Source organism: Ruditapes philippinarum, unplaced genomic scaffold, assembly GCF_026571515.1.
Source record: "Ruditapes philippinarum isolate M1 unplaced genomic scaffold, ASM2657151v2 ctg563_1_1_1_1, whole genome shotgun sequence".
NCBI lineage: Eukaryota > Metazoa > Mollusca > Bivalvia > Venerida > Veneridae > Ruditapes > Ruditapes philippinarum.
In genome coordinates, this window is record NW_026855307.1 from 16476 (window position 1) to 37369 (window position 20894).

The 20894-nt window shown below is 33.5% G+C and overlaps 1 protein-coding gene across 1 annotated transcript in view; it reads right to left on the reverse strand.

The window, feature by feature from the left end:
• Positions 1 to 20894, reverse strand: part of LOC132742864 (tenascin-X-like) — a 44460-nt gene that overhangs the window by 15490 nt on the left and 8076 nt on the right. The window contains exons 2-3 of the mRNA XM_060731357.1: positions 11203 to 11462; positions 3094 to 3405 (exon numbers count right to left, since the gene is read on the reverse strand). Coding sequence (XP_060587340.1) covers positions 3094 to 3405; positions 11203 to 11284 — 394 coding nt within the window. The 5' untranslated portion in view covers positions 11285 to 11462. The remainder of the gene's footprint in view (positions 1 to 3093; positions 3406 to 11202; positions 11463 to 20894) is intronic.

Genomic DNA, 20894 nt, shown 5'->3' on the forward strand with positions numbered 1-20894 from the left:
CAGTAAAGGAAGACAAAACTATAAAAACAACTGTAGGGTTTCAGAATAATACCACTAGTCTAACCACAGCCTCTCTAGTCTCATTATAAGCAATCATTCCAAGTTTCATATTGACACAAAGTCATGTATATTTAAATAAATTGAATAATGGGGTTACAATAAAGTTTTGCATGATGACAACAACAACAACACTAACTAAGCCAAGCAATTATAATATCTTCACCATTTCTTCGAAACAGATGAGTAAAAATGGCCCAAGAAGTGTCTTTTGATCTCTAAGGGGCATGATTTGTGTAACTTATAGAGGTCCACTAGGTAATACCTAATGCCTTAACTATTGGCATTGTAGTTTTCCACAAGAACGGTTTCCTATGTTAGTCTATGCATAGAATCTAGTTAGATTGAAGGCTGGCCTATCTCTATACTGGTAGCGATGGCTAATCAGGAAAAAGGTTTAATATATATAGCTTTATCAACAAACACTAGATGCTAGAGTAACAAGAGCTGTCACAGGAGACAGCGAAGCTCGACTAATAAAATACTGGACGCAGTAAGGAGGACAAAACTATGAAAGAAAAATCAATCATGTATAATTATGTATTAAGTTATAGTAAAAAAATAATATTTGTTAACATAAATTCCAAGATCAAGGGGAATAATTCTAGAAATAGTCATGCTAGAGTTATGGACCTTGTCACACAACATTTGTGTAATGATAAGAAATATAAAAATATTTGAAGTTTGAAGTAGATACCTTAAAAAGTAAAGAAGTTATTATATTTCTTAAAGAAAATCCTAAGTTCAAAGAGAGATAAATGTGTAAATATTGCTTTAAGAGTTATGAACATTGTCACATAAAATGTAATTGATGATAAGGAATAAGTATTTGAAGTTTGAGGTAGATACCTTTAAAAATAAAAAAGTTATAATAAAAAATAACATTTTTCAAGTAAAAAAATCTAAGTTTATGGGGAGATAATTCTTGCAATATTGGTGCTAGAGTTATGAACCTTGTCACATAAGATGTGGATGATGACAACGTACATGTAAATATATTTGAAGTATGAAGTTGATCCCTTTAGAAATAAATAAGTAACAGTAAAAAATAATATTTTTTATGGAAAATTCTAAGTTCAAAGGGAGATAAATCTGAAAATATTGGTGCTAGAGTTATGAACCTTGTCACATAAGATGGGGATGATGATAACGTAAATATATTTGAAGTATGAGGTTGATCCCTTAAGAAATAAAGAAGAAACAGTAAGAAATAGTACTTTTTGAAAAAAATTCTAAGTTTAAGGGGAGATAAATCTGAAAATATTGGTGCTAGAGTTATGAACCTTGTCACATAAGATGGGGATGATGATAAGGTACATATATTTGAAGTTTGAGGTTGATCCCTTAAGAAATAAAGAAGTAACAGTAAAAAATAGTATTTTTTAAGGAAAATTCTAAGTTCAAGGGGAGATAAATCTGAAAATATTGGTGCTAGAGTTATGAACCTTGTCACATAAGATGTGGTTGATGATAAGGAACATATATTTGAAGTTTGAAGATGATATCTTAAGAAATGACAAAGTTATAGCGAAAAATATTTTACTGCACCAAAACTTTAATCTTAAATCTGGACGTGGACGCGGACGCCGGGGCGAGTAGGACAGCTCTACATATACTTCGTATAGTCGAGCTAAAAAGGACAATAGAATGTTGTTATCTCAAGCTGTAAATACATGAAACCATAAATGGAGAAATTAGCACCTTTTCTCTCACAAACAAAAGAACAGGTCACCTAATAAATGCTCTTTTCTGCTCTCATAAAAAACATACTTCACCTAATAAATGCTCTTTTCTAATTGTACAAGAAATGCTGCATTTTACCAAATAAATGCTCTTTTTTCAATCATAAATGAAAAGCTGTATTTTACCAAATAAATGCTCTTTTTTTAAATCATAAATGAAATGCTGTATTTTACCAAATAAATGCTCTTTTTTCAATCATAAATGAAATGCTTTATTTCACCAAATAAATGCTCTTTTCTGATCTTAAAAATGACCTATTTCACCAAAAACTTATTTCTGAAAAAGGAACAAAATATCATACTTAACCAAACAATATATATGGTCACAAAATGAATGCTCTTCTGCAAATTTAAAGCAATATACCCAGTACTCATATATTTAAATGCTGTTTAAAATTATAAACCAAATCAATAAAGTATTGTATTTTATAGAGCATATTGAATGAGTGTATATAGGTTCCATACTGAATTTATTCAATGAACATACACAAATGTAATATTCTATTTATCACATACCCAAAATAAAGACTGTCTAAAGTAAAAAAGAATCATTTTTCATTGACCTGCTTATAATGTAGCAATAACATTTAGCTTGTTTTTTGCACTGTATATAATGCAAATGATGTCACATCAAAATATATTCATGGCCATGCAATACCAAGGAGTCGAAAAAGAGGCACAGGTATGTGATAAATCAACTTAATATTCTTTTTTAGCATGACAGGGTATCATATCTTCACAAAGTATATCCATATTTTGACAAGCAAAAGTAAGATAGGTCACCAAATGGCAACCTGATCTTAAAATTTATGTATTGTGTTTCACCCAAAACAACATCAATTCAGTCATCAAATAAAATTAATGCTTTTTAATCATAGATCTAATAAACTGCTCTTGATACTTACAAAACAACCATAAAAAATAAATTTGCTATCAACTATTATTTGTTAATTAAAGTCATTATAAGCTACAATTAGGACAATTGAATAAGCACATGTCATGCTCAAAATTGTAAATTTGTTTTATGCTCATATACCCTATTCTCTATAACAGACACAAAACTTCCCCTCCTTTTGACAAAGAAAAAGAAAACAATATGACCAAGAAAATAGCATTTTATTATAAAATAATGAAAATTAGCTCAGATTTTGACAAAGCTGGGGATGCTTACCCCCCTTTTATGAAAATGTAATGCCCCAGGTGTTTATTAGAGAATATTTGGTATAGGAAAATGTACCAAAACAAAATTACAGTTTTAAATGACAGCAGAATTGTAAAGTCTAAATTCACTTACTTAGAGGTCGTACTTGAATAAACAAAGTAGTGTTATATTTTGCCGAAGACTGAGCAACAGGTTCGCACGCGGATTCATCCTGCTCAAAACACTCGATGGTAAAGCATTTATCCATGGAATACCATGCAATGTTACACAGGGGTTTATCACAGCAGCTGATCAAACATTCGGCCTGGTCCATCGCCTTTATGTCTTCCTCATAATACCCAGCATTAATCTTACCGCGAGGTACGGCTGTTGGGAATAGAAATGGCTTAAGCATTTCTGGAGAGGTTGTTTCCGCATTCTGATCGCATATCTGACACAAGCAGCCTGGAAAAGAAATTTAAATTATTGCAAAATCTTTGTTATTAAAGATTATGAAGAGTTGGTAGTAGGTAGGGAGGGGGTAAAATGCCACTTTGTTTTTTTTATTTGTTTTGTTTTTGTTGGGTTTTACATCACATCAACACAGTATAGGGCATATGGCAACTTTCCAACTCTACTGGTGGAGAATGTCCAAGGTCTTCCTCTACATGTACCAGTAAAACTGAAAAGTCCCTATGTTGGTACCATAAAACAGATCCTTGCTCAAAAGATCAACTTTCCATGCAATTATTTATGGCTACTCTTCAAGTAATCTGAACATATATAATGACCGGATGGTAACCAGAGATGGCTTTTAACCGTTGTGAAACAATTTTGTAGCATTTCACTTGTTATAGAAAAGACTTGTTACACTTGGAATTTGAAAAATGTACCGTAATAAAAGTATACATGTATTGTGTACATTGGCATTATTTTGTCACAAACAAAAGTTTGTTGCGTGTGTGGCCACATGGTAAACACATCTCACTTGTAATCTATGGGTTGCAGATTCTTTGAGTGTGTCTATATTAGGTGTGCACTTTTGTACTTTACTAACTTCGGTATAAACAAAAATAGTTTGTAAATGTCTGCGCAAGACTCTTGCATGCAACATTCCAGAGATTAAATTCACTAAAGCAAGTTGTCAAAGTTTTAATTTGTTTTAATTTATGAAAGTTATAATATTTCTCAAGTCATATTTTTTTTGTTTGTTTTCCCATAAACTAAATTCTCAGCAAAATCATTTCCTTGTTTGAATATCTCAGTAATAGGATAATTATAGCACCGCTGTGACATTTGTTTTGATTAAAACACACCATTTTGTTCACCAGACTATTTACACAACAATTTGTAAAACTGTACAATATTTTATGTTATTTCAATAACATTTATTAAAAGCATTGTTAGTAAATTGGGAGCAAAAAATCAAATGTAAATATCACATGCATATAAATATTATACATTTCGCAAGTTATTTTCTTATAATATCCGGAAACTTGATAGCCATATTTATAACTTAAGAGAGAAAACAAGATAAAATTCTATATAAGGATTTCATACCTATACAAGTAAACAACAACGGTAATAATTTAAATGTTTAAAGCGGCCTTCAGCTTTTTATGTTTCAAACTAAGTATTTCAGTAACTTTATCTTGGAAAAATGCATCACATCATTCAAAACAGGGTCCTTCAAGCTATTTATAATGTGTCAGTGATGTTTTTTTCTAAAAAATAGAAGATCATGTCCGCTTTACTTATTTACATAATAGAAGCGGACCGATAGATTAGCTGTATGTCGGGGTTCCTTATTGTTTATGTTTTTTTTATTGATGGAAAAAAAAATTTTATTTCCCAACTCAAATTCATTTGATTTGACAATAATTGAAAGATTATTTATCTAAAAAATTTATCTTTAACCTTTAGAAAAGCTGAAGGTGGCTTTATGGAGCATGGCAGATCAGGACATCCGTGTTTCGTTCAGCAATTGTGTCAACTTTTCAGCAGTCTTGACCAGGTGAATAGGACAAGAGCCCGACTGCATATCGATGGATTTAGTGCAAAACAGATCCATGTAAATCCTTTCATAACATGTATATGAGTTACAGCTGTTTCACACCAAACCCTAGATATGTACATTGTATTGTTGCAAGTCCTTTGCATTTTAGTATAGAAGTTGTGTCTGGTCAGTGCTGGTTTTTGTGACACTGTTGTAAATTTACCACTGCCAGTTATTGAACAATTCAAATCACCTTGAAATATTAACTAGATAAAGCTAAGAATTTTCCTGTTTAGAAAACTTTAAGCAGAAATAACCTTTTATTTCATGGGTTAAACACATCTACAGTTCACCATTTTCAGGATTTAATGTTGAATATATTGGGCATTGAAGACAGCTAGCATTTACCAAAAATGCTCATTAAAACTGTATCTACAACATTTTCAATTTAACTGTGTTGGACATAAAGGTATCCCTCTTTTGATTATTTTGAAAAAAAAAAAATTAAATGCATTTGCTAAGTCTACTAATTACATGATAATAACGTATAGGTAAAAAATTTGCTTTGGCTTCTTAATTTTCTAATCAAATGGTTTTTTCCTATCACACATCTGTTAGACCAAAATAATCAGAGCCAAACAAAGTAACATTGAATGTCAAAGTGATGAAGTTACACACTGTTAACAAAAATAGGTCAAAAATTGGTCATTTAGACCAAAATTCACACAAATTCTACAGAGAAATATGTCCACCTTAGAAAACAGGTCATTTCTACATTTTTTTCTCTCTGCTGCAAAGACATTTGTATGACAGTAGTGGCTGGATTAGACAAAACTAATAGAAACAAATAGAAATCAATAGAGTCGCCGCCTGTGAATAACTATGTCCTCATATGCTAGTTACTCTGATAAATGGACATTCAAATTAAGAGATGCTATTAACTACAGGAGATTTTTGTATCAATTTCATCCGGGAGAATCTATTTCAGTGGAATCTACAAGCGACATTTATATAAGTATAACTAATTTTCTTATTTTGCTTAATGACAATTTCTAAGGCAATATCACTGCACTTTTTATTATAAATTGCATTCATTTATACATCCTAATTATAAGTATGTTGGGACATTACATTCCAACTTTCCAAAATCCAAGGTCCCTAATCTTTAAGCTACAAGCGTGGGGTGATTAAACTGGGCTCTGCTTTTAATTGGTTAATTGTAAATTCTTTGCTGGTTTTCTTAGACCAGTCAAATCCTGAGCTTATAACCTCAGATCCTATTAAACCATTTAATTTACGTATTTATCAGCAGAGGTAAACTAAGAAGCTTAATAAGGTTTTGTTGTTTCTTTCATTTTACACCCTTTCCCAACAAGTATTTCAGTCATATAGGCAGGTAGTTTCCTGGTAGTTTACACCATTACTGGACTACCTTTCTCCACCTGAAACTACCAAAGCCATCTCCCGGGATCAAACACAACCAGAAGGGTACTGGATTAGAAGTCATCGACTCTAACCCCTCGACCACAGAGGCGGTTAAAATAAGGAGTCAGATTCGGATGCACAGCGTGATCAGACAAGCCAGTTACTGGGTCAATACCAAAGGGCATCAGGAAATGGGCGGGATAGATTGTAGCATCAGGAAAAGGGGGATAAGATTGTAAGGAATCAGGAAATGGGGGATAGAGATTGAAGGCAGTCGGGGAAATGGAGGGATAGATTGTAGGCATCAGGAAATGGGGATAAGATTGAGGCATCAGAAAAAAAATGGGGATTAAGAATTGTGAGGAATCAGGAAATGGGGGGATAAGATTGTAGGTCAGGAACATGGGGATAGATTGTAGGCGATCAATGGAAATGGGGATAAGATTGTAGGCATCAGGAAATGGGGATAAGATTGTAGGCATTCAGGAAATGGGGATTAAGATTGTAGGCATCAGGAAAATGGGGATAAGTTGTGAAATCAGGAAAAGGGGGGATAAGATTGTAGGCATCCAGGAAAATGGGGATTGATTGTAGGAAATCAGGAAATGGGGGATTATTGTAGGCATCAGGAAATGGGGGATAAGATTGTAGGAATCAGGAAATGGGGGATAAGATTGAGTGGCATGCAGGAAATGGGGATAAGATTGTAGGAATCAGCGATGAAATGGGGGATAAGATGTGGAGGCATCAGGAAATGGGGGATAAGATTGTAGGAATCAGGGAAGCGATGGGGGGATAAGATTGTAGGCATCAGGAAATGGTGGGGATAAGATTGTAGAAATCAGGAAAAGGGGGATAAAGATTGTAAGGCATCAACGGAAATGGGGGATAAGATTTAATCAGCATTAGGGAAATGCAGCACATAAGATTGCAACAATATTCATTCCGAATTTCCATTTTAAAATAGGTAACAAATTTTTATATTTTTTATCAAACCAATAATGTTACTGTTGTCTCGTACTCTTAGAGCATGACATTAAACAATGTACCTTGTTAATTGTCGTTTATTTCTTCTGGGACTTGCAGACATCTAAATAGCCATTAAAAGTATTTGTTTTTCTACTGGTTTTTTCTTTTATTATTGCAAGATTTCTTAAAATTTGAACATGAGGCAAATTTCATTTCTGCTTGAATATTTTTAACAAAAGCTGTCCGTAAGACAGCGCATCGCTTTTTTATTGCTTTGCAATAAAAAAGTTTTTGCAGTAAAGGCAATACAGAATCTCTGTATTTTTAAAAGTGAACAATGGCCATGCATTAGATAATTTATACATTATTTACTTGAATTGTGTGATACCCTTGAACACTGCAGCAAAGTTTGAAATGTTTAAAGTTCAAAAGAGGGCTGGTAAAGAAAAGAAAAAAAACTAGTTGTTTGATACCCTTGAATATTACAGCAATGTTTATATGACATAATTTATGGTAAAGTGAACAAGTGGATAGGAATGAATTTTTTAGATTTTTTAAGTTTTTTAGTGCTTGCCTATAATACAAAACATTGACAGTTAAGGGCCATAATTCAAATAAAATCTTTGACAGAATTACCTTCTCCTGGACATGTTTGGGAATCATGATTGTAAACAAGTATTCCAACTTTCAAATTAATATCTCAAACAGTTCAGTCAAAAAGTGGACTGGTACTAAAAACTTAACCAAGATTCTAAGTCGATAAAAGGCCTTAATTTTTTAAAACAAATCCTTGACAGAGTTACCTTCTCTTGCATACAGATGGGGGTAATGATGTGAAATAGCATTAAAAGTTTCAAAGCAATATCTCAAAGGGTTAAGGCAATAAGTGGATTTTACCCATATTCAATGTATTTTCTAAGTCAAAAAGGGGCATAATTCTGTCAAAAACCTTGACAGAGTTATGTCCTCTTGTCTGTTGATGAAGGTCGTGATGGTAAACAAGTATGGTCAGTTTCAAAGCAATACCTCCAATGGTTTTGAAATAAAGTGAGGTGGTACAAAAAACTTAACCAAGCTCAATACACTTTCTAAGTCAAAAAAGGGCCATAATTCTGTCAAAAACCTTGACAGAGTTATGTACTCTTGTCTGTAGATGGAGGTTATGATGGTGAACAAGTATGGTAAGTTTCAAAGCCATACTTGTAATACTTCTGAAATAAAGTGGGGTGGTACGAAGAACTTAACCAAGGTGTGACGCCGACGCCGACGCCGGGGCGAGTAGGATAGCTCCCCTTTTCATAGAAAAGTCGAGCTAAAAATGAATTTAATCATATAAAACAGATATCACCATGACAAAATAAAAAAAGACCACATTATAAGAGTTTAAACCTACTGTCCACAGACTTATGAACTCCTTACACTTGGTAAACAGCTGAGAGGACAAAAAAGGACCATTTCTAATATGACAATCAACTTTATGACATGATTATAAATCTCACAACTAAATTGCTAATATGCTATCTATTTATGGGAATTCTATTAATCAAATATATTAATGTCTCCACCATGAAAATCTCAGATTTAAGCCTGCCACAGAGATTAATTCCCCATAATTTGACAAATTGAATTAACTTGTCAGCCTTTCTGGGGAAATTAGATTACAATTTACTAAACTTCAACTCCACAATGACAATGTTCATCAAAACTACCATCAGATATTTTAATTAGTGCTGCCACTGTACAGTTTCCACAAAATTAGACAATAATAGAAAGTATAATTACCGTATTATCTTCAATTACCACTCCTGCTTTATTACACACACTACTACACCATGGAAAAAGGTAGTAAACAAGAGGTATTGATATACTAAAAGCTAAAAGGTCTCACAATTCAGGGCTTTTGATAATAATGAAATCTTGAGAATGATTAGGACAAATTTTAGAACTATTCTAACCTATTTGTAACACCATTAAGTCCTTATTTTAGCCTTGCAATGCAAATGACAATTGTCTTACATGGATGGTTTAGTTACACCAGCACTGATAATGTCATCATATGGAGACTATAGGCCTGGTGGAAGGAGTTCTCAGGTGCTACCTTCTCTGCCCTTTATTTCAGGCAACACCACCAGGAGATGACCACCTTCTTTAGTAGGCTAGTTGAATCTTTTTTTCAATGAAACATTCCAATATCCCTGGCAAGGTACCAAATTACCAATTAAGGTCCAGTGTTTCTAAATCAGTGAGCTTAATTACTAGGCTGCTGAAGATGTATTAATGTCAGAATATATATATGATTATTCTTTGTCTGGTTAATTTACATTTAACACAGGAATAAGGGACATATTGAGGCAAGTAAATATTTCAACATTTTAATCCTGAAAATTTATCTTTTGCATAATATAACAGCTTTTCACATACTCTGGCCTGTATTTCACTTCAATCAAAGATAGTTTGGTTTAAACATATTTAAGATTGATTGCGAAACAACTTCTTGCAACTTATATTAATCCCTTTCATGTCCGCTTCCTGGAACCAACCAGTACCGGTGTCATACCATTATGAAGAAACATGGTCGAGACCCGATTAGGGCTCCAACCTATGATCCCTGGGTTGAGAGGCAGACACCGTACTTACTAGGCCACCGCTCCCCTTCAAATATGCACATAGATGTACAGAACATGGTGGTGGATACAACTGATTATCTTTATTTCACTTTAATCAAAAATAAAATTTTAACACTTGAATTGACTTCATCATGAACACTCATAATCATTCACTTTTTTAGAAAAAAAATCAAGCAAATCTCTAAAATAAAACTTATTTTCATGAAAGAAAGGCCATAACATTTGTACAGGCCTGTCTTTAAGTGCAATGTTGTGTAACTATCTTTTATTAATGCACAGCAGTATTAATGCAAAGTCTCGACACTCAAAAAAAAAAAAAAGAAAAAAAAAAAAAGAAGCCAATCTGTTTACTTGGCAGATCTTTTTCCTGAAAATCTTCAACAAAAATCACTTTGACCTATTTGAAAAATATAGTCTGAAAAAGAAAATGAAATGACTTAATTACATGGATGAATCCAAAAATGGGAAGGAATTGACATGTGCAAATGACCATTCTCCGATAATGAAGCCAATAAAATGCCGTTGTCCACAACAAAGAGGCATCATTACGATTTATCAACATGCCTGTCCAGACCCATTAGGGAAATCAGAAGCTTGAAAAAATTGGTTTTATAAGGTTTAAAAATTGGTTTTATAAGGTTTTCTACAAGATGATTGCTGAAAACTAAGAACGTCACGCGTCTGTTTTGCACAACTGTTGCCTTCTTCACATATTACAAGAAAACTACAATAAATTAGTTTAAATGAATGATGATCCTGTATAGTTAGAATAAATGGAAGTGTCTTCTGAAATTTAGTCTGATCAGAGATTATAGCTAGGATTCAAAATTGATGGAGTATTCCCACACAACATGAATCATTTTAAAACATGGGTGGGGGGTCACAAAGTAGGAGGGGGTAGGGAATTATCCTGTTTAACTTTTTTTTATTTTACCAAATGTATTACATTTTGTCTTCATAAAGAAATATGTCAAAATTAAATTTATTAATAAGTATTACTTTTTCCTTCACCACTCATTAAGATAATATTTCTTCAATTTATTTGGTAACTTCCACCCAATGCAACTATTACAATATAGCTGTCAATAGGACACTGTGCTTGATTATTCTCAGTGCATGCTTTAATATAACTTAAGTATGACAAGAGTCTGGATAATGTTGAATTTTTCAAGTAAAAAAAAACAACATAATTCTAAACTTGAACCATGCATTATTCTATATATATTAAAAGAAAGCTATTAATACCTGTGATGAATAAGTTAAGTAATATCCATTTTAGCATGAAAGACTTCAGATTTCCGGTTCTATACAGTAACACGCTTTCCATGTTGCCATCTGCATTAACTTTCACTTTGCATCATAGCATCGTAGCCTAACTCAATACTCAGTCCTCAAAACCAATATCTTTTGAACAATACACTTCATTCAGTATACCATACAGTATATCTCTTATTCCATATGCAATCCTATTCCAATTCCCGCTGGTGTAGAATCTTTCAATCAAACTGAAAGCAAAATACAAAATTTTCAAAATTACACATTAACTGTAAATGTCTTGATATCCCAGGATCCTATGAGCTTGAATTCTTAGAATGTTCAACTGAAAAATCATTATATTGAAAACACTACAATAATATTACATGTTTATGTATATATGAGCCGTGTCACAACAAAACCAACATAATGGGTTTGCGACCAGCATGGATCCAGACCAGCCTGCGCATCCGCGCAGTCTGATCAGGATCCATGCTGTTCGCTATCAGTTTCTTTACTTGTTATAGGGTTTGTAAGCGAACAGCATTGATCCTGATCAGACTGCGCGGATGCGCAGGCTGGTCTGGATCCATGCTGGTCGCAAACCCATTATGTTTGTTTTGCCGTGACGCGGCTCATATAATAATTAGGGCCAGCAAAATCTGATTTTGACTTACTTTCCATTATTCCCTGAAGCATGTCTAATTTGTTTGTATGATATTTATTATTATATAATGAATTCTTGAAAGTTTCCACTTTTCCATACAAGCTGTGGGACAGACAACCTAGGCAATATGGGCAATTGATTTTGCTGCCCCTGATATTCTTTATAAAAAAAAAAAAATAGTCTAAAAATAGATTTCTGTCTTTTTCTATAATCAACTGAATACATTTGTTTGAAGAACCTGACAGTGGATAAATTGCTAGTCAAATATCAAATCAGGGTAAAGTCTTTGTTTGTTTTTCTATAAATTTGCCTTTTTTGTGATGATTTTAACACTTTTTAGTTTATAACAGGGTGGTCAGGCTTTTCTGGATAAATAACCAGTAAATTACCAGTCTCTCCTCTGGTGACTGACTACTCATCCTACAGTGTACATGATTTCTAAATCAGCTTTGAGAGAATTAATGACCAATTTGACTTAATGTCAAACATCAGTCAGAGTTAGGACTTTTTTTTGAAAAAGCATGCAAATGTAAAGGTGGGGTTTGTTTGGTTATAAATCATTCAAATGGGTGTATAGTAAGTCCAAATGTTTCCGTTTTGCTGGTGGAGGAAGAACTCTGGTGTCCCTCCATGCATTATTTAAGGCAAAAAAAAAAACTCCTGAGTAGAATCACTGACATTCTGTAAGCTTACACAGGACAGCTTCCTGACATAAAAGAAACCTAAGTCCTTTAAAGAAGTCTACAACACACAGTAACTGTTGTGATGGGCAAGTGGTCAGAAGCCAATTACTATAACCAATCGGCCACCAACAGTTCCATTATAAATTCTGGATAATCTTACTAGTAAACCTCACTTATTATTTAAAGCAGCACGCCTCCAGATTCCTGCTAATAATCATGAAAATTTTGAAAATGTATTCAAAAGTAAAATATTATTAAGCTGACAGAGAAAATCATATGCACATTTCAAACGGCACTTACAACCAATGTAAACAAGAGCCATGTCAACATGGCCATCCCCCGCAGAATGTGTTTGCTCATTGGAAGAATGTATATGTAGTAGAACAGAATAATTTCATTTTAAGAGGTCTTTTGGTAATGAAAACTGATGGCTATAGTGATTACAGATTTGAAACCTATGTGAATACTGATGGCTGAAAATAACAAAGGGCAATAACTGAAAAATAATGCAGGGCAGGTTATCATTCTTGTGTGCTGCATCCCTCCTAAGTAAAATCTATCCACCTATGAAGTTTCAAGTTGATACCTCAAATACTTTTTAAGAAAAAAATTGAATTGAAATATTAAGTATGAAAAATAACAAAGGGCAATAAATCAAAAATTATGAAAGGTAGAGTTATCATTCTTGTGCAGTGCACACCTCCTGAGTGAGATTTATGTACCTATGAAGTTTCATTTTGATATCTCAAAGGCTTTTTGAGTTATGCTCTGGACAAAAATTAATTTTGAAAAATAACAAAGGGCAATAACTCAACAAGGAACATCGCAATGCGATGCAACCAGGTTTTCAGCAAAATATTTCACAGAAGCTTTGTCATGAAGGGGCATTTGTTTTTAATTGAACTTTTAGGAGGAATTATGGCTTTTTTAATATTCCTCAAACAAAAATGATTGAGAAATTTTATGTTGTCTATTCGCCTTTTTTCCCCAAATGTTTTAGAAAGGTAAACAGTACTTTATTTTTGCTTAATTTTTGCATTTTTGCGTCTCTTGTCATTTTCTTTTGTCAACAATATTGGCGTGTGGTGTTTTGTGCGATATCAAGAAAAGTATGTTCACAATTTTAAAAAAATACTTGAATGATGTCTTGGAAGAAACATGGGAATTTAGTGAGCGCCAGGGCACTTGATGACAAAGCTTCTGTGAAAGTTTGGTCAAAATCCATTGAGAAATGTAGGAGAAGTTGCGCACTGTAGAAATTGTTCACTATATATTCTGTATAAGGAAAAAATATACAAAGGGCCATAATTCGGACAAATATTATCCAATCACAAAACCCCGACAATATGTGCCAGGCACTTGAAAACAAAGCTTCTAAGAAAGTTTGGTCAAAATCCGTTGAGAAATGTAGGAGGAGTTGAGCACAGAAGAAATTGTTCTCTATATATTCTGTATAAGGAAAAAATATACAAAGGGCCATAATTCGGTCAAATATTATCCAATCACAAAACCCCGACAATATGTGCCAGGCACTTGAAAACAAAGCTTCTAAGAAAGTTTGGTCAAAATCCGTTGAGAAATGTAGGAGGAGTTGAGCACAGAAGAAATTGTTCTCTATATATTCTGTATAAGGAAAAAATATACAAAGGGCCATAATTCGGTCAAATATTTTGCAATCACAAAACCCTGACAATATGTGCCAGGCACTTGATAACAAAGCTTCTAAGAAAGTTTGGTCAAAATCTGTTGAGAAATGTAGGAGGAGTTGCGCACAGAAGAAATTGTTCACTATATATTCTATATAAGGAAAAAAAACAAAGGGCCATAATTAGGTCAAATATATACCAATTGCAAAACCCTGGCAATATGTGTCAGGGCACTTGATGACAAAGCTTCTGAGAAAGTTTGGTCAAAATCCGTTGAGAAATGTAGGAGGAGTTGCGCACAGAAGAAATTGTTCACTATATATTTTATATAAGGGAAAAAAACAAAGGGCCATAATTAGGTCAAATATTATCTAATCGCACAACCCCGACAATATGCGCCAGGGCACTTGATGACAAAGCTTCTGTGAAAGTTTGGTCAAAATCCATTGAGAAATGTAGGAGGAGTTGCGCACAGAAACTATATATTCTATACAAGGAAAAAAAACAAAGGGCCATAATTAGGTCAAATATATACCAATTGCAAAACCCTGGCAATATGTGTCAGGGCACTTGATGACAAAGCTTCTGAGAAAGTTTGGTCAAAATCCGTTGAGAAATGTAGGAGGAGTTGCGCACAGAAGAAATTGTTCACTATATATTTTATATAAGGAAAAAAAACAAAGGGCCATAATTAGGTCAAATATTATCTAATCGCAAAACCCCGACAATATGCGCCAGGGCACTTGATGACAAAGCTTCTGTGAAAGTTTGGTCAAAATCCGTTGAGAAATGTAGGAGGAGTTGCGCACAGAAGAAATTGTTTACGCCCGCCCGCCCGCCCGCCCGCCCGCCGACATACCTCAATCTAATAACCAGTTTTTTTTCCTTCGGAAAACCTGGTTAAAAATAATGCAGGGTAGAGTTATCATTCTTAAGCACTGCACTCCTCCTCAATGAGATCCATCCACCTTTGAAGTTTCAAGTTGATACCTCAAATACTTTTTGAGATAAGCTCTGGACAAAATAGCATGAAAAAAAACAAAGGGCAATAACTCAAAAATTGTATAGGGAAGAGTTATCATTCTTGCGCACAACATTCCTCCTCAATAAGATCTATCCACCTATGAAATTTCATGTTGATATCTCAAACACTTTTTGAGTTATGCTCCACTCAGGTGAAAAATTAGATATGAAAAATAACAAAGGGCAATAAATCAAAAATTATGAAAGGTAGAGTTATCATTCATGCACACTGCACACCTCCTGAGTGAGATCTATGCACCTATGAAGTTTCATGTTAATATCTCATAGGCTTTTGGAGTTATGCTCTGGACAAAAATCAATTTTGAAAAATAACAAAGGGCAATAACTCAAAAATCATGCAAGGTAGAGTTATCATTCTTGTGCACTGCACTCCTCCTCAATGAGGTCTATCCACATATAACATTCCTCCTCAATAAGATCTATCCACCTATGACATTTCATGTTGATATCTCAAACACTTTTTGAGTTATGCTCCACTCAGGTGAAAAATTAGGTATGAAAAATAACAAAGGGCAATAACTCAAAAATTATGAAAGGTAGAGTTATCATTCATGTGCACTGCACACCTCCTGAGTGAGATCTATACACCTATGAAGTTTCATGTTAATATCTCATAGGCTTTTGGAGTTATGCTCTGGACAAAAATCAATTTTGAAAAATAACAAAGGGCAATAACTCAAAAATCATGCAAGGTAGAGTTATCATTCTTGTGCACTGCACTCCTCCTCAATGAGGTCCATCCACCTATGAAGTTTCAAGTTGATAACTCAAATACTTTTAGAGATATGCTCCGGACAAAAATGTCGGACGGAAGGACGGACGGACGGAAGGTCGGACGGACGGACGGAGACTATTTCTATATCCTCCGCCGAAAATTTTCGGCGGGGGATAATTACAAAAAAGAGGTCAAAATTAACCCTTACTGCGTTAGTAACGCAGTAGAAATATGGTGAAAATTACTGAAAAATTGGCCATTAATCGCAAATAACATGGAAATTATTACTTTTATCTTTAGTCTTTTTACTTTTCATAAAACCTCAATAAATTTTTCTCAAGTTTTATTTTCTTGAAATATTTTGGCTCATCTGGAGGCATGCAGCTTTAAGAAACTGTGCTTCAATTAAATAATAAGATATTCAGTTTCCATGAGAATATGATGCTTTCATTGAAAGAAATTCTTGCTAATAAAGAGCACATACATGTACTTCTATAAGTAATAATCATCCATTGTAGTCAAGTAAGAAAATGCAAGATTTCCATGACATAATGATAATTATATAAACATAAACACAACAATATTTTTCATATATTCTAGAAAACACAATCATGTAGTACAGCATTCTTTGCAACAGCTGTCTGCAATAGAGCCTAACCCCACAACCAGTGCTGACCAGTCGGCACATCTTTGCATAAAATTGATGGTTTTGTCCAGATTAAGAGATTGACAGATCCACTTATGATATTTAGCAAGGACAAGGTTTAAGGGGGCAGGGGACCTAAAAATGAAAAAATTTGTATTTCAGTGTGACCAGAAACACAATTCCAAATATTTCAAAATCTGTTTCACAGGCAGATAACCAGTTGCACAGCATTATTCAATGATATATGACATACATTGAAGAAAATAATAGTTTGCATGCATTGCTCCTTCAAATCAAAGGGCTGCAGCTCTATGGTATTTTCTGATTTTTGCAATCTAAATCATACTGACTATCTGTATGTACTTTCCTGTATAAGTTTATTTTTATATATTATAATTCATCTTACGCAGCGACAGCGTTTTGATTTTCTTCTATAACAGATTGAGATTGATACATATGGAATTTTGCATGAAAAAAAAAATAGAATTGCCTCGACTAGGATTTGAACCATAGGCCTCTCACACCCTCAACGAGACCGCTTACCTCTGCACCACGGCGAAGTTATACATATGTACCTTGAATAAAAACGAATACATTATGTAATTCTAAATCGAGAATTTCCATTTCGTGTTTGTAATCCTTATTAATTTCGAGGTATTTTGTTCACGATAAACCTGTTGTTTAACACTGATGAAAATAATTTAGTGAAAATCTTCTGGCCAAAACAGTCCGACATGTATATATTCCACTACTCGACAGTCAGATTTATTTGTGTACTACGCTCTGGAGTATTCGGTAATCGACATAGCTAAAAATAGCATTTTCATTGATTAAAATGATATTCATGATAATCCGAAGCTTTATGGAAATAGCCGAACATTTTTCATTGGGTAAAAAAGATATTCATCCGCGAAATTTGTGATTGTAACCTCATATTTCTGTTGACTAATCTAAACTTTTAATGCACTGTAATACGTTAAATGTCTACATTAAAAATTATTCTTTCTTTTAAATTGCTGGTTTTTAAGCAGTTTTGAGTGAGAACTACTTTGTGTTGTTAGGACTGTTAGGAAATTTTGTGTTAGACCGTGGATGTTAGCTATGTATTTACTGATCTTGCGATCAGAAAATACAAAAATGACTGACAGCAATTTATATTTACCCCCACCCAGCCAAAATCACACCTAAAATATACCAATATGGGCAATCTTCATGAAGGTGCAGCATACTCCAGAATTCGCCCGATTCCTTTAAAAATATCAGTAACACGCAGTGCAAGCTATGGCATTTTCAGAAATGACAAATAAAGTGTCTGTCATACGTTTAGATTTTTCACAAAATTTATCTGAAATTTCTTACTTGTTTGGCGCCAACTGTCAAAGCTTGATTTTTAACTTTTTCACCTCCATTCGGAGAGTCGGAAATACATACAAAGCTACCAAAATGCTTAGTTTCGGGTAAAAACCCAAAAATATATCTCATTTCCTACACACAAACAAGAAAGAATTACAATGACAGAGAAATATCAGAAGTTATCAGTACCTTCAAAACACCATGTCTGAGTTATTAAAAAATTTGACCGGGGCCATCATTCGAATATGTCCCCTGCCCCCTAATATATTTATTTAAGCTGAATTGCCACAAAAGCTTAATGTATATAATATTTGAACAACTTTAATATAGATATAGTGTGTATTTAAGAAAACTTAACCATACTGATTGTCATATACGACTTGTTAAAAGATTGAATGCAAAACTATTCTTAGACTATGTGATTTTATAAACTAGAAATGTGTCATCATGCCACGGATGCCCCCGCATGCAGCCAAAATTTCAAATGTTATAATATTTAGTTCCAAATTTGTTTGCACAAATTATTTTTTTCATTCTAAGTTCAAAGCCCTTAAAACTTTTCAATGTTAACACAAACCATTTTTATACAATGTTCAAGGCACTGAAATTATTCAGTCTTAACCATTTTTATACAATGTTCAAGGCACTTAAATTATTCAGTCTTAACCTTTTAAAAATAGCATATTGCATATTTGTAGCCAACATAATGGCTATATACATTTCCACAAAAGTATGAGTGCTGAAACTGAAAGTTCAAAATTTTTCCAACATTCAGGAAAGATAAGTTTGTCTAACATCATTGAACCACGACCAAATTCAAACTTAAACTGCTTATTCCTAAGATGTATCTATATTATTTTCAAAGTGAAAGGGACATAACTCTGCCAAAAAATCATCGAACCATGACCAAATTCCAACTTGACCTGCGCATTCCTTTGACATATCCATATGTCAATTTTGAGTTGAATATGTAACACTGTTTGGGAGATAATGAAGGGAAACTGAAAATTTCATATTATTTTTAAAGTGAAAGGGGCATAACTCTGCCAAAAATCATCGAACCATGACCAAATTTGAAATTGACCTGCGCATTCCTTTGATGTATCAATATGTCAAATTTGAGTTGAATGTTTAATACTGTTGGGGAGATAATAAACAGAAACTGAAAATTTCATATTATTTTCAAAGTAAAAGGGGCATAACTCTGCCAAAAATCATCAAACCATGACCAAATTTGAACTTGACTTGCGCATTCCTTTGACGTATCGATATGTCAAGTTTGAGCTAAATGTGTTGTACGATTGGGGAGATAATGAACGGAAACTGAAACTATATTATTTTCAAAGTGAAAGGGGCATAACTCTGCCAAAAATCATTGAACCATGACCAAATTTGAACTTGACCTGCGCATTCTTTTGACGTATCCATATGTCAAGTTTGAGTTGAATGTGTTGTACCATTGGGGAGTTAATGAACGGAAACTGAAAATTTCATATTATTTTCAAAGTAAAAGGGGCATAACTCTGCCAAAAATCATCGAACCATGACCAAATTTGAACTTGACCTGTATTTTCTCATGACATATCAATATGTCAAGTTTGAGTTGAATGTGTTGTACCGTTGGGGAGATAATGAACGGAAACTGAAAATTTCATATTATTTTCAAAGTAAAAGGGGCATAACTCTGCCAAAAATCATCGAACCATGACCAATTTCGAACTTGACCTGTATTTTCTCATGACATATCCATATGTCAATTTTGAATTGAATGTTTTGAACCGTTTGGGAGATAATGAATGGAAACTGAAAATTTCATATTATTTTCAATGTAAAAGGGGCATAACTCTGCCAAAAATCATTGAACCATGACCAATTTCGAACTTGACCTGTATTTTCTCATGACATATCCATATGTGAAATTTGAGTTCAATATGTGCAAGGGTTATTAAGATAATGAACGGAAACTGATGAGGACGGAAGGACGGAATGACGGAATGACGGAACAGGGTAACACTATATGCCCCTGCCATTATATGGCGGGGGCATAAAAAAGAACAATATTATTTATCACTGAAGTAAGTATATCTTTCGATTTCTTCTAGCATGGGTGCCAAATTATAACATTGAATGATGATTCTGAGGCCAACAAATTTTCTTTTCTTTCTGACTATTCATAGCAAATAGCAAATTTAATAGTCACATTTTTAAAATACAATAAAAAGCCCCACAATCTCAATCTTTTTTTGTTCTTTAATTAATTTAATTTAATTAAGGATTTCTTGATCAATCACAATGAATGTGACCTGCACTGTCTGGGAATTCATTCTGGGTGACCTGATTCACAATCCAACACTCTACAGTACCTAATATAGTCTTGAGCTAACCAGATTGCTAACTTTAAAGGAGATTGACTGCTAAATTTTCATAGGTAATTAAGGGTAGTAATTTTACAGGCCTAATCTGAATGCTTTAAGCCATTGGTTACCTGGCATGTGCTTTAATTGCACACTGCTAGTCTTATTTTTAAAAATTAAGAAAGCTCAAATTTTTATTCATTGGCCTTTATGTAAAAAAGATAAAGCAAAAATGATATCTAATGTTTCCAATTCAAGCAGAAAGAATTTGGTTCAGTTCACAGAACAAGTTAATCTGTAATCTTCGCCTGAAAATTCCTTCCAACATCAAAGATAAAGTCACTGAAAAGTTAAATTTATTCTCCTTTGAATTTAAAACAGGAGTTCAAAGAAAAAAAGACAATCTTATTTTGCAAAAAGAACTTACTTAAATTATTCAATATTCTTTTAAAACACATTATCAATTGTTAGAAAAGAATGAAAAGTCAGCAATTTTGTAGCTGATTAGGCTAGAAAATCCAATGTATAATTTCTGGTACCTGCCCCTACAAAAAGAGGGTACCAGTACCTGTAAG